This window comes from Lissotriton helveticus, chromosome 1_2 (assembly GCF_964261635.1).
Source record: "Lissotriton helveticus chromosome 1_2, aLisHel1.1, whole genome shotgun sequence".
Classification (NCBI taxonomy): Eukaryota; Metazoa; Chordata; class Amphibia; order Caudata; family Salamandridae; genus Lissotriton; species Lissotriton helveticus.
The window spans coordinates 418,200,477-418,215,239 of NC_136058.1; the positions used below are offsets into that span (position 1 = coordinate 418,200,477).

The window sequence follows — 14,763 nt, forward strand, 5'->3', positions numbered from 1 at the left end:
GTTGGACATCCTTAGAAGGCGTACCAGAGCCTGAGGGCAACTCCCACTCCGGAGAAAAATCCAGGCTACCTGCATCAGCCAACCCCTCAAAGCTGTCATCCTCTAATTCACCTTCTTCCACATCAGAATGTGAATCCAAGTACCTTCGTTCCTCCAACAGGTGCTGAGCCTCCCTTCTGGACCTCTCCTTCACACGCCTCGCAGCCGGATCCACCAGCGGCTCCGACGGATTCGGTATCGACGCCGGTGCCGAATCCGAAGGCCCAGTGGGATGCCCCCGAGGACGACTTGGAGCAGGCGACGTCGGAATCGGCGTCGACGGCCTCGGTGGAGCCGGAAACTGCCAAGGCGGCGTCGGAGCAGGCATGTAAGGCATAAACGGAGCCAGAGGATAGGAGTGAGGAACTCCTAAACTGAAAGCCAGAGGACCCATGGGACCCGAAGGTGCATCAGAGGGGTACCACGCCCTTGAAAAGACGCCATACATAGCGTTAAGAAACGCAGATGGGTCCTGGCTTGGGGTTGGAAAGGGTGGCTGAAAACCCTCAGGCTGGCCTTGAGGAGTGCTCGGATTCGGCTCTTCGATAGGCGCGGAATCCACATCCTCCTGGACCTCTTCCTCTTCTCGGGCCGGGGACGGCGCCGGAGACGGATTCGGAGCCGGAGTCGGAGACTGCACACGCGACTCCGAAGGTGAGGCCTCACCTTCATGTTCAGACACGTCCAGAGTAACCACCTTAGAACGTACCGTCTTCGGAGACCTTGACCTCAAGCCCGACTCCTTACCGGAACGACGTCGGGACTCATGTCTCCTCTTCTTGTGCTTCTTCTTCGACTTCGAAGCATGATCAGACGCCGACCTCGAAGACGACCCCTCTCGAGATCCAGACCTCGACTTCGATCTCGACCTCGCCCTTCGAGAACGAGACCTCGACGATTTCTCCTTTTTCGCCTTCAACTTTGCGACAAGGAGCTTGGCCTCCCTTTCCCTCAAGGCCTTCGGGTTCATCTTCCGACATGAGGAGCAATCTTCCACATCATGGTCAGAACTTAAGCACCAGATGCAGTCAACGTGCGGGTCGGTAATAGACATCATTTTACCGCATTCCCTGCAGGGCTTGAAGCCGGTCCTCTTTGAAGACATCTTCGAAGAAACAGGATACAGAGAAGCAGAAAAATGGCAACAAAAAGACAACAAAGTATCAGTTGGCTACAGAGATTCCCGATAACCGTTAGCGTCGACGAAGGGAACTGATGTCATCACGCCGGCGTGGGCCTATTGTAGGCATCGGTGACGTCAGCGGAGTCGCGTGCGAGGCCGTGTCTCTATGACGTCCAAGTCCACGTCGGCGCGAGGCTACGAAAAGAATTTCCGAATGTTGCTGGCGCAAGGGGGATATTCACAAGGTGAGGAATCCACACGGCAGATGTATCTATCAGAAAGTAGATGTAATAAATACTGTTTGAAGCAAGATGATAGGGTTATACCGGCTGGGTTGGTTGAAGTACATGCAGGGCCACTGACTCAGGGTCTCCCAATTGCTTCCCTTTTCCTAAATAGCACTTTTTCTGAGGAAAATGTTAAAGATGCGACACATCAGAGCAGTGGTTCATGAACTTTTGAGGCCCCCCACTGAATCATTACTTGAATCCAGGGTACCCACTGAGTTATTATTGAAAGCCAGGGATTTCCCTGGCCTAAGACATTTCTATGATTTGGACCTCAAAACAATACTCAAAAATATTGGAACAAGCAATCACCAAATTCCCAACTATTCCAATCTTCTCTTTAATTCACAATCAAATATTGAAAAAGTTTTCAAATTGTCAGTTTTCCTTCTTTATTTGAACATACTTTATTAATTTGAATGTATTCATTCTTATATTCTTTAATTTTGTAAAAACAGTCACTGACCCACTGAGCAGGCACAGCAGGCTCCAAGGGCTCCTCGGACCACAAGTTAAGCATCACTGCATAAGAGAACTAAATTGGGAAGGACAATATATAAATAACGGAGACACAAACCACTATCGACAAAATTAAAGCTTGTCGTCTAAGTTTCTTTCATGAAATAACAACTTCCCATCATTAAAACTGGGGAACTCTGGATCTTATCGGAAGACTGGAGAACCCAATCATGCTATTTTAATGCTGCTTCATTGCAGAATCATGCACAATTGGTTTGCAATAGAGAGTTTTTAAAATGGAGGCCAACAACCAATTAGCTGCTTTGAGAATGTTCTCTTATTGCAAAATCTTAGAAATCCATGGCCCTCCCCAAAAGAATGACCCCTGAAATTCCAGATTGTTGCAAGGACCACATAACGCATCTGGAAAGAGTAGCAGAGGATACAGGACAATGACTTTTCCTAAAGTAAATAAGGATTTGCGATTCAAGTGTTCAGAGACCCGATGCTCAAGCTTTCTACTCTTTAAGACATCGAGCTACACAGAGATTTGGATGCTAGGGAAAGGCAGGCCAATCCACTGGTGTTAAAAATGTTTTTTGCAGCTAGAAAGTGAGAAAAGAACTCCAGGAGAACATTGTCTAGCGAGAAAGATCTAAAGCATTGCTATCTGAAACGCAAAAGAATAGTACATTTTGCCGATCGACCCATCAGAGAGAAATCGGGATTCTCAGCCAAGCATTTAACACAATAAAGATTACATTACCATATCATAACATTTGATATTTCGCTAAAGGAGTTCTACTTATCTTTATTCTTTTCATAATAGTCAAATGAATGGATACTTCCCTACGGGCCTCCCATCGATAAAGCCTGCTGTACACAATGGTCGATCTATGTGTGATCACCATTCTGTAAGACGCTAGGCAGCTTAAGATATTTACAATAGTGACAGAGGTACAGCATTTAAATGAGAGGGTCAGTTTGACTGAATTGCAACTCGTCATTGTAATCTGTAACATTTTAATAACAACATGTGATGGTGTTAAGCGAATTCGCTCCTAGCTTCGATGAGATGTACACTGGCTTTTATGCTACACTGTGTCCCATAGATAGGTTTTATATTCTAATACTCACGATGTAATACATCTTAGTACACTGCGATTCATCCACATGTTACAAGAGCCAACCATTGTTCATTTTCACCTAGGGAATTCAACTGAGCAATTAGTGCGAGCAATGGTTATAAGCTTCCCCTTAGGTGCCATTAAATGTGCATGGTCACTAAATGAGACAACACACTGCCTTTGTCAGAAGGTGAAATGTGCTCTGCTGCGTTGAAATGTGTAGGCTTAAAGAAAGGAAGGACGTAAACTGGATACAATGAGCACTAGTACACCGTAAGTTGTTATTCCAAAATAGAAGATGGACGAGGGGGGCAGTGTTTGGAATATTTGAAACATCATAATGTCACTTTAGAGCACACATTTTAAAGCGATAGGCATTATAAATTTAGAATACACTTTCAAAATTAAAGCACTTCTCTACAGAAGTCACAGAGCATAATTTTGCATTTTATTTTATTTCTGCAAGTAACCTTGTAATTGTCAAAGACAGCAGCTAATAAGGTGAGTTTCTATAAGCAGTTAATACGGTAAATTAGTATAAGCAGCTAACAAGGCGAGTTACTATAATCAGGTAATTTATTATACTTTCAATTATTTATTTATTTATTTGTGGGTTTATACCGTGCTTGAATCGACTCCCGAAGGAGTATCTCTGCGCACAAACACCAGTAGCAGATGGAAGAGAGCAATCATTTAAAGTTGTGCTAATTCTGGAACAGGAAAGTTTTCAGCTTTTTCCTGAAAGTCAGGTGGTTCGAACATTGCCGGAGCATATGAGGAAGCTTATTCCATAGAACAGGACCCACCACTGACTGAGATTTGCCACCCTGTCTTGTCTTTTTTACCATAGGCACTCGGAGGAGGAGCTGGTTGCTAGATCTGAGGGTAGGGGCGGGATTATATGGCACAAATTTTTCTGCCAGATAAGAAGGACCTAGTCCGTGTAAACTCTTATAGATGACGCAACATGCCGCGCAGTAGGGAAAACTCAGCCCTGTGCGGCTTTGTGTAGTTTTTCAGAACTCTATGATCCATGGGCAAAGCTCAGTGAACACTGCCGACGAGGTGGAATTCGTCACCCACCCCTATATGTTACAAGAAAAGAGCAACAGGGGCAGCGAGCAAACCTGAGACAAAGAATTGGAAAATGTTTGCCAGTGTAAACTAATATTCACTTTGAGGTAGAGGGAGAGCTGATATTCTCAACAGTGCGTTTCAACACCTGAGATGTTTGTGAAAGATCTTTAGTTACAAGAAGGCATCACTACAGTCCCCATACCCTTCTTTCAGCAAACAATGGTGGCAAACAGTTAGGATCGCAGGTGGACACTAGGACAAAGCAGTCGGCAGTAAACAGATAGGATCGCAGGTAGAAGGTGGACAGCATTACTAGCAGCACGTCTCGCTTCATGAACACATACGGAGAGAAGGTAGTACCATATTAGGCAAAGAACCTATTCTCACTCAGAAAGCAGGCACACCGGTGAGAATGGTGCACTTTGTTATCACTTGTGTCAGACTCCTGCTGAAAGCTGTCATGCTGTCAAGATAGGACCCCTCTATTGCCAAATAAACTAGGCTCCTTGTTGACATCGCACATTATTTTTATAGTTTAGGGAACACATCTCATTTAACACCTCTTTCTACACAATCAGCAGTGAAATACCATGAACTAAAAGACATTATTTTGCTTTATTACATTTAAAAAAAACATAGATTTCTTATTAATATGTAAAATCTAATCATCATTGTGTACATTGCATAGCATTGTGATTGCTTTTTACTGGATCATATTTTAGCTCATGTTAATTTGAATGTAAGGTGGGTTTGATCCTGGTACACGCCTCCGTAGTGTGTTTTTAAAGGCTCTTGGATGTCCATGCATGGGCCGTGGTCGGATGTTTGGTTGTGCTTTATTAGTAGAGATTTAAAAGTGTCTGGATTCAAATTCTTTATGCCACTAATGGCCGTACCAGCCACTTATTCCTAAATATGTAGAGTTGAGTTTAAAAATGGTTCCTGTTAACGTAAAGGAAAGTGAGTTTGATCCTGGTACAGACCCCTGTAGTGTGTTATTTTTAAGGATGGGTGTACTGAAGACCAGTCATGTGTCTTATTCCTCACTGACTGGGTGGTTGTGATGGTGGTCGATGCCAGGAAGAACTTCCTGAACTCAGCACTTCGCTAAAATGAACTCAGTGCAAGGCATTAGTTTCTACCATCTTCGGCTCCCGAAGATTTGCCCTTTCCTTTAATTTGATTTGCATATAATATTGGTGAACTCCTTCCTCTATGCAAGCCTAGGCTACGAGAACACTGCATATTTGATGGCTCCAGCAACACAAAAGAGCACTTCAGATTATTTAGAATGCTGCGGTCTATCTTATTTGTGGTCTGAGGAAGCCCCAGCTGCATAATAAAGTTTATTGTTTGCACACGAGGCAGCACATACTTTGTAAGTCCATTCAAACACTGGCAGAGCTCATAAATTGAGGGTTCCTCTTTGCATGTAAACACAAGCCTGAATATCATTTGTGTCAAGACTCAGTATCGTTTGTGCTCATTCTCTTCTGAATCCCGATTTCTTTTCCAGTGCCAAGAATCCAGAAATGTCTAGTAGGGAGTCGATAGTTCTGGATTCTAGCTCTTCAGAGCTGGAATTCTTTACTGCTCAAGATGCAATCTCTCCCTAGCTGTCAAGCTTTTAGAAACCAAATGAGAACTAAACTTTTCAACAGCCCTTTCTCCTATCAATAATTTTGCTATCATGCACCAGTTCTGTTCTTTCACCAGTTCGGATTTGGATGAGTGATTCTCTGTAAAAAAGATACTTTTAAAATTCTAATTGTGAATAATTTACATAGTGGTAAGCCAGCAAATCTCCCAAGGATCCCGCTCGATGTTGTACACCTATGGCTCGTGCATTAGAAGATGCATGTGATGATGGAAATGAGCATCACTTCTCCCGCATCATGGGTGGGAAGACATATATTGGGCACTGCCACAGGGTTCTTCTTTGAGTCCCATCCTCTTCAATGTCTACATTGCTCCACTGGCCTCCATCGTATGGTCCTACGACTTCAGCATTATCTCAAGAGCAGATGATATGCAACTCATACTCTCCCTCTCAGAAGAAACATCGATCACACAATCGCCCTTCCTTATGTGCATTTCCAACATAGCATAATAGATGAAAAAAAGCGGCCTCAAGCTACATGCTGACAAATCTGAAGTGGTACTGTCCGGCAAGTACACCTCTCTCTGGACCCTGGCCAGGTAACCCAGCACCAGAGGCCCTACATCCATTCCAACCACAACGCCAGGAAATGGGTATCCCAATCGATAGCCAAATCTCCATGACCAGCCAGGACAGCACAGTAGCAGCTACATGCTTCCACACTGTCAAGATGCTCAGAAAAATATTCAAACGGATCTCACTAGACAGCAGCAGGAGTGTCAGATAAGCATTCTTCACCAGTAGACTAGACTACGGCAACACCCCCTATGCAGGTACAACCACCAAGTTCACCAACAAATATCAAGCGGGTCAAACCACAGCAGCAGACTCATAGGCAATCTCTATCCATGGACACACATCACCCTCACTGACTCCCCATCTAGAAGTGCACCACTTTCAATCCCCCCACATTCACCTACAAAGGCACTCCACATCTTAGTCCTTGCGTAGCTCAACGACCACATTCACTTCCATACCCATAATAGGCAACACAGATGAGCTGGACGACTCCGCAACCACATCCCTGCATCACCTCACTCCCAGATATGTCTTCTCCCAATCGCCCCCAAGACCAGAAGGAACTCCCCCTCCCCATCAGAGCCTGTTTTTGTTCAATTGGTGATCAGCGTGTCTTGCAAATACAGTTGGCATAACATACCATAACTGAACGCATCAAGCCTGAGAGTTGCAGCTCATATTTTCACACTTTCACTTCTCCTGCTTTTGGACACTGTTCTCTAGATGCGGCCACAGAACCAGCAATGTTCCGCAAAATGACCTAACACCCGAACCAGCTATGAATTTCCACCAGTATGTGCTTGTTAAATTAGTTTTAGTGTGCTGGGCTTATAGGGTTATTAACTAATCCCTTAAACTAGTTTTTAATGACCCTTTTTAGTCCAAGCATTGTTCACATTATTGGATGATCAGATGTACTTGGATGTTTTTATTTCTAACTATACCTAAATAAATAAAACAAACAATGGGTATTTTATTTTAGTTCACATTGTGCTCGTCTCCCAGTATGTTTTGCTGGTATTTTGTATTTTTTTCCTAGGTTTAAAGAAATGAACAATCGCTGAGAACAGACACTTTTATAATTTTACAAATATCTGTTTTTTCTTCTTTCTTACCAATCCAGTCTTTTACCACCAACTTTTTATAATCTGGTATTCGAAGATTCCATATAATTTTATTATTTTGAGTAATTCCTTTATCTCAAAAGGACTGCAATTTTTTATTCCTGAGTATGTTCACAGACAGGATGTTGATGGCCTTAAATGTTTGCGTTTTTGCTGCACCTCTAGGATTACTTCCATGCTCGTTTCATTAAGGTGAGTTTTTGCTTATGGTATTCAAAGGATTAAAGGGGTGATAATCAGAAAAAGGTCTTCACTTGTTCAATGTACTTGAATGTTTTTCCCTTGGGTGTGTTTGCTGAAGGCCTATGTAGTAGAGATGACTAACTAAAGCTCTTCACACATTCACTGCACTTGAATAGTTTTTCCTGTGTGCAAACACTGGTGCTTTGTAGATGTGAAAATCAGCAAAAGCTCTTCAAGCATTAGCTGAACTTGAGTGGGTTTTCCTCTGTGTGTATTCACTGATGTCTTTGTAGGTTTGATAGTTGACAAAAGGTCCTCTCACATTGACTGCACTTGGCTTTTCCTCTGTATGTGTTTGCTGATGAGTCATCAATGTAGAAGATTTACTAAAACTACGTCCACATTCACTGCACTGATATGGTCTTTCCCCAGTGTGAGTTCTCTCATGCTGTTTTAGGTGTGCCGATTGACTAAAGCTCTTCTCACATTCACTGCATTTGAATGGCTTTTCCCCGGTGTGTGTTCGCTGATGATATCTTAATGTTGATAAGTTACTGAAACTACTTCCACATTCACTGCACTGATATGGTTTTTCCCCAGTGTGAGTTCTCTGATGCTGTTTTAGGTTTGTCAATTGACTAAAACTTTTCTCACATTCATTGCACTTGAATGGCTTCTCCCCTGTGTGTGTTCGCTGATGGCTTTGTAGGTATGATAACCGACGAAAGCACTTCACACATTCACTGCACTTGTATGGCTTTTCCCCTGTGTGCGTTCTCTGATGAATCCTGAGATATGAGGAGTTCCTAAAACGGCTTCCACATTCATTGCAATGGTATGGTTTTTCCTCTGTGTGTGTTCGCATATGATTTATTAATGTTGTGGATTCTCTAAAACTACAACCACAATCAGTGCATTTAAATGGTTTTTCCTCTGTGTGTGTCCGCTGATGAATCCTGAGTTTTGCCGATTCAGTAAAACTACTTCCACATTCACTGCAATGATATGGTTTTTCCCCTGTGTGTTTTCGTTGATGGCTTTGTAGGTGTGATAACTGACTAAAGCTCTTCAAACATTCAATGCATATGAAAGGTTTTTCTCCTGTGTGTATTCGCTGATGTTTCCTTAATGTTGACGATTGACTAAAACTACTTCCACATTCATTGCAGTGATATGGCTTTTCCCCGGTGTGTGTTCTCTGATGCTGTTTTAGGGTTGATAACCTACTAAAACTCTTCTCACATTCATTGCACTTGAATGGTTTTTCCCCTGTGTGCATTCTCTGATGAATCCTTAGCTTTGAGGAGTCACTAAAACTCCTTCCGCATGCATTGCAATGGTAAGATTTTCCCCTTGCGTGTTTTTGTAAATGTCTTTGTAGGCCTGATAATTGAATGAAGCTCTTCACACATTCACTGCAGTTGAATGATTTTTCCTCGGTGTGCGTTTGCTGACGGCACTTTAGTAGTGATGACAAACTAAAGCTTTCGCTGGATGTGTAATATTTTTCTTTCTTTGGATCAGGTATATATTTTTCTTCATCCTATGACTGCTTTTCCGGATGGGCCAACATGGTTGATAAAGCACTTGCGTTAGTCTCACATTCCTTGCAAGTGTGTGATATTTCAGAAATGTTCTTTCGGATTTAACAAAGTACAATTATCACTAAATGCCCTTCTTAGTGGCTGATTGTGTCTTTAGATTCAATAATGGTGTTGCGTGCTTGTGGATAAAGATTAATCATCCTACTGGTCACAACAAATTGGGAAAAAGTTTGTATTGTAGACAGTAGAACTTGTCTTTCCTTCACCCTTCAGTTGTCTGGCTCCACTCCATTGTGCTTTTCTCTGGTTGTTTAGTTAGAATGTGTTTGCAGTACACCTACAGCACTGAAAGGTGGGTTGTTATAATTGTGGACAGCAAAGCATTGCTGTAACCACATCCTACAGATCTCATGATAAAATGCTGTTATTGGACTTGTCTACAGGAGGTAGTTTGCCTTAATTCTCTAGAGTTCTTTTCTTCGTCTTGTTGCGTGGAGGTGCACAGCTCAGACTCTTACATCCACTGAACTGCCCTTGACTGCTTCTTCCAGGATCTGTTAGTTTATGCTCGGGGTCCTCTGTCTCGGACGTGAAGGATTTCTTTAATATTGGAGCTTATTTACTCTGGCTGTTTTTGCAGATTAACATCATTCTCTTCTTTATTCATAAACATTTTGTGCATTCAAGGGTTTTTGTCTGTTGAATGTAAAAAAATTAAAATTACTACATGGAAAGATAATGGAATTTGCATGCACAATATTTAACTGGCCATAAAAACATCTCTGCTGTACCATCTTTGAAACTTATCAAGGTTATTTCACTATAAACAGATATTTCAATAAACGTTCAGTTGAACATGTCACAACTTATTTATTTCAGAAAATGTGTTGATTTACCAGTGTTCGTAGAGTAAATTAGTAAAGAAAGAACACTTGCGTAGTTACAGCTTTCTGTAGCTGCATATAGTCAAGATTTGTTTTAAACGAGAACAGCACTTGGAGTAAGAGATGGACAGAAGACCTAAGGCAGTAGGCTGTAGCTCACAGTGTTGTGGCATTCATCGAATATTTGTGTACATGGATCTGGCTGGCTTCATTACCTGCTCCTACAATATGCTGTATGGCATTGGTTCATTGATACTTTTTATTTTATGGTGTAATGTACCTGGTCTGGAAACTTATAATGCGGATTACCGAAGGTGAAAATGGTATTGATTAAATGATTTTGGCAAGCGGGTAATCTATTTGAGGTTTAGCAATTGCTGAGGCCCAATGGTTGTGGACGTCCAATGTGCTGATTAGTTGAGAAAAACAAAACAAATGTATCCTTTGTGCTTAGCTAAGAATGGCAGATAAATTGAGCAGCATGAATAAATACAGTTGTCCAAGGTAAATGGTGTTGTCAGAAGAGCAGATAAACTGATGGTGCCACATTGGAGGGTGATGTTGATGGGTTAGTTACATGAGGGACATGGTGCACTAACCAGCATACAGGGCCAAAGAAGTATGCACTTTAGCTTTGCATCTAACTTTATGGCAGTCTTACAATGTTTCTGGGTAAGTTAATTTGTGGCACGTAGCACTAGTTTCCCTGTTGCCTGTGAAAACTGAACAAACTACAAGAGATACAGCAGATGATAAGCAACACGATGTGTGGTCGAAGGCAGCAGCTCTCAGACGCTGAACGCATTGAGCAACACCAGCCTGAAAGGTCAGACTTATTGTTTTCTTTAAAATTAATGATCTTTATACTCTAAACTCCAATAATTCATTCCAGTTCTATATCTGTCTTATTCAGAAATATTTGATTGATTTTGATAAGAAAGGCCCATGTTCTCCGTAAGAAGGGGCTTAATTCCAAAGGATGTATTGATTATGCAATTATGAGGGTATGCATGGACGGTAACTACGATGGTGGGTTGAAGAGAGTACTCCTGACTGAGCCAGCCCCGTTTAATGTCTTTAACAGAACTGGAGTACAACTGGCAGGGCCGTCTAAACATTAGTAGCCATCTACTGACTCAAAAGCATAAATTGCTTAAATGTGTACTGGCAGTGTCCATTTCTGTAGAGGCAGCATAGTGGGGAATGGATCATGGTGGGGCACTGATCCAGCAAAGCCTCATTAAAAAGTTGGAACAGAGATATATTTAGATACCTCTTTGATGGCCTACTGTGAGGATACAAAGGTCACATACAGAACAGACCAGCGACTAGGGATGCGGCCAGGTAATTGGAAAATAACTGCCGAGTTGCAAAGGAAAACAACAGCTTCATGCCATAATCAGACAGTGGGGGGTTGTTAGAAAAACAGTGAAAACACCACACAAAAAGATCCTACACCAGCTTATACAAATAAAGCTAAATGTAATAAAGCATGACAAAAATCGAATTAGTAGAACTGGAGATATTGAACATTAAAGTGTTTAGAGTAAATGGCGCCAAAAGAGTAAAGTACTTGCTGAAGCTATCTGGTCACGGCAGATCGGGACACAGTAACATGTTCAGGCTGACCGCTACAGAGTATGTGTCGGCTACAGGGACCAGTTATGCTTGCTGAACAGAGTACCTTAAATCCACTTTGCGGAGCCTTCTGTGGATCCGCGTAGAACATGAGTCGTGCAGCTGAGGCGGTGCATCGGAACGGAGATGTGGCGTGCCTGCACTGTGAGGTTCTGTTGCGTCATCATCAATGACGGCTTGCAATGCGAAGTCCAAGTCGGAGATGTGCTGCGCAGTTGGTGAGCTGTATCAGTTCAGAGGAGCTGTGGGGCTGCAATGCGGAGTCCATCGCTGAGGCTGCCGTCGGTGGGGGATGTGAGGGCCTGTGTAGGGGATGTGTCACACAGCGGCCGTTCTGATGCAGTCTCAGGCTTCGATGCAGTTTTTTTGCAGCGGTTCCGATCCATGTAGTGCAGTGATGGGTTGGCTCCGCTTGGGTTTGAGCCGCACAGCAGAAATGTGTTGGTTCTTCTGGATCCACAGAGGCTAGCAGAGTACCTTAGGCCCACTTTGAAGTGTCCTGGACTTGGTTGACAGAACTTGGCAGGAAAGAATCGCAGACGGTAGAGTCCAAGTGCAGATGCAAGGTTGGGTTGTTGAAAGCATGTTATGTCCCCGAGGCTTCAGTTCAGGAGGACAGCCAACCAGCCGTTGGAGTCACTCTGGGTTCTGGGTTCAAGCAATGCAGGTCCAGTCCTTCCTACTCAGGCAAGAGGGCAGTAGGCAACAGGTATGCACAGATATGCAGGAGTCCAGCAGAGAGGCAGACCTTCAGCAGCACAGCAGCCCTTCTTCCTGGCACAGTATCCACAGGTTCAGAAGCATACTGAAGGAGTGGTATCAGAGATGGTTCTTTTATACACACACCTTTGAAGTGGGAAGAAGCTTCATGACGCTTGCCCTTGAAGTACACAGATGCCCTGTTTTTCCTACTGTGGCTCCACACTAAACTTTAGGGAGTATGCAGACCTTTGTGTGCACACAGGATACAACCTATTCAGGTGTAAGTGAGGCTGGGCCCAGCTGCTTCCTCCCATCCTGCTAGCGATGGCCCATCCAGTCAAACGTTCGCTCCCATTATTTGTGACTGTGTAGGAGGAATACAGAAAGCCCCACTGCCAACTTCACCCAGTCATGTGACCAGAGACAGGTTGCAGGCACCAAATGGCTAGGGCAGGAAAATGCAAACTTTCTATAAAGGGATAAAGCTGTTCTGTTGTATGTCGCAATTCCTTAGTGTGAAAAGATGGTGTCTAGAATATATCACCAATGTATGCAGATCAATATATGGTCTCAAAAATTATTTAAACAATATACACAACATAGATCGAATGTGGCCCTATATTAAACCAATATTTAACACACCCATGGTACAATCAATAATAATCTAGACAACACATGAATAACTAATAAATATTTTGTATATTCCAAATCATATACTCAAATAACATACACAATTTTCTTTATATATGGCTGTCACGGACACACAAATATCGAACAATGTGACTGATGACACAACATGCAAAAATGCTTGATACAACACAAAAAAATGCACATGAAACAAATAAAGAAATGTCTATCCTTATTGTGTCAACTGGCTCAACATACACCCTATCTCATCATTCATTTCATTAGCGATGGTTGACCACGATCATGGACCAATAAGATGTCGTCGATGTTTCGACCCTGGTGTGTTAGTGTATACAAATCACGGCAGGTTTTCCTCAGGACTAGTAAATTAACTAAAGCCTGTACGGGGGAAAGAAAGCCTCATTCAAGAATGGTGTGTGTTATCCAATAAAATTAATTCAAAAACATATGGAGGACTCCAAATTGACTCACCTAGCTGTAACCAGATTATGTGGGAACAGGGTTCCTCCAGGATAGGCTGGAGCCCATAGCAAGGCATCAACCAGTATTGAGACTGATATCTTCCAACTAGGGAAATTATTCTAAAAAGCAGAGATCCCTGTGGGATAAAATGTATTATCATGAATACTTGGTTTATAATGCCCAAGGAAATGCGTCTGAGACATAGTGGGACATGAAACGCTCACCGTTTGAGAGCGCAAGAAACCTCTGTTGCCGATATCTACTACATGGTAATTCTTCCTCCTTACACGATAGCGGCCCCACTGGCACTCACTGGGACCTAATCTGAGTACCTTTCGGTCTCTGTAATCTTGATTTTAATACTGTTTTAAACAAAGTGGTGGTGTGCTCCTAATCAATAAAACACTTAATATGTCAATGTACAGTTGCCTGGGAAAGGGGGAAGCCTTTATCCAAGTGCAAACAGTTTTCTGAACATTTGCCAAAGATCACACACTGTAGCTAAGTTGAGCAATGTTAGAAGTTTGGTGCTTAAATTTAACAGCTGCTAACCTAGCCAACAGAGTATAACTTCACTAGCATGATGTATTGTATGCCAACACTAGGTCAACATCAGGAAAGTTTACCTCAGATATACCATTAATGAAGAAATGTAAAAAGGATTGAGACCCTTTTTAATGCAGGGCATACAATTGGCTTCTTAACAGTGGTCACATAGAACTTGAGGAGGGAGTGTGGTGAGTCTGAAGGTGCCCTGTTACTCTTCTGGCCTGATGTTGATAGATTAACAGGGCCCTGGAGTCCCGCACATCAGTAAAGCTTAGACAAGCTTTGTTTTCAGACTTTAAACACCTCCCTGTGTCTCACAGTCTTTCCTTGGACTTTGATTGGGCTTCTTAGTCTGCTGCCTCTAATGTGCTCAATCAACGACACCTCACAAAGGTTGTAACATTTAGAGAGGACCTCAAATCGCAAGATTTAACCTCGATGCAGGCAGCAGTGAAGTTATTCATCTGCTCAAAACATACTGTCTGCAAAGCACGGAAATACAAGCAGAAGGTCTTGTAAGGGGCAACTAAATATAGAAACAACACATATTAGAGTGCTATGAGTAGAGGCACTATGTAGGATAACATGAATGCTTTTTATATAGAGTGCTTTACAGTAACCATAAACTCTGGTTTGAAACCAAAAAGGCATCAAAACGAGCCCATGCCGTGCCTAAGGAACCCAACACTTTTAGCCACATACAATATTCATATCTTTTCTAGCTCCACAGCAACCTCC

At 42.7% G+C, this 14,763-nt stretch overlaps 1 protein-coding gene across 1 annotated transcript in view; it reads right to left on the bottom strand.

The window, feature by feature from the left end:
* Positions 1-4,708: 4,708 nt before the first annotated feature.
* LOC144807280 (uncharacterized) overlaps positions 4,709-14,763 on the bottom strand; it is a 326,964-nt gene continuing 316,909 nt past the window's right edge. The window contains exon 6 of the mRNA XM_078673111.1: positions 4,709-8,895. Within this exon, the coding sequence (XP_078529237.1) occupies positions 7,831-8,895 (1,065 nt within the window). The 3' untranslated portion in view covers positions 4,709-7,830. The remainder of the gene's footprint in view (positions 8,896-14,763) is intronic.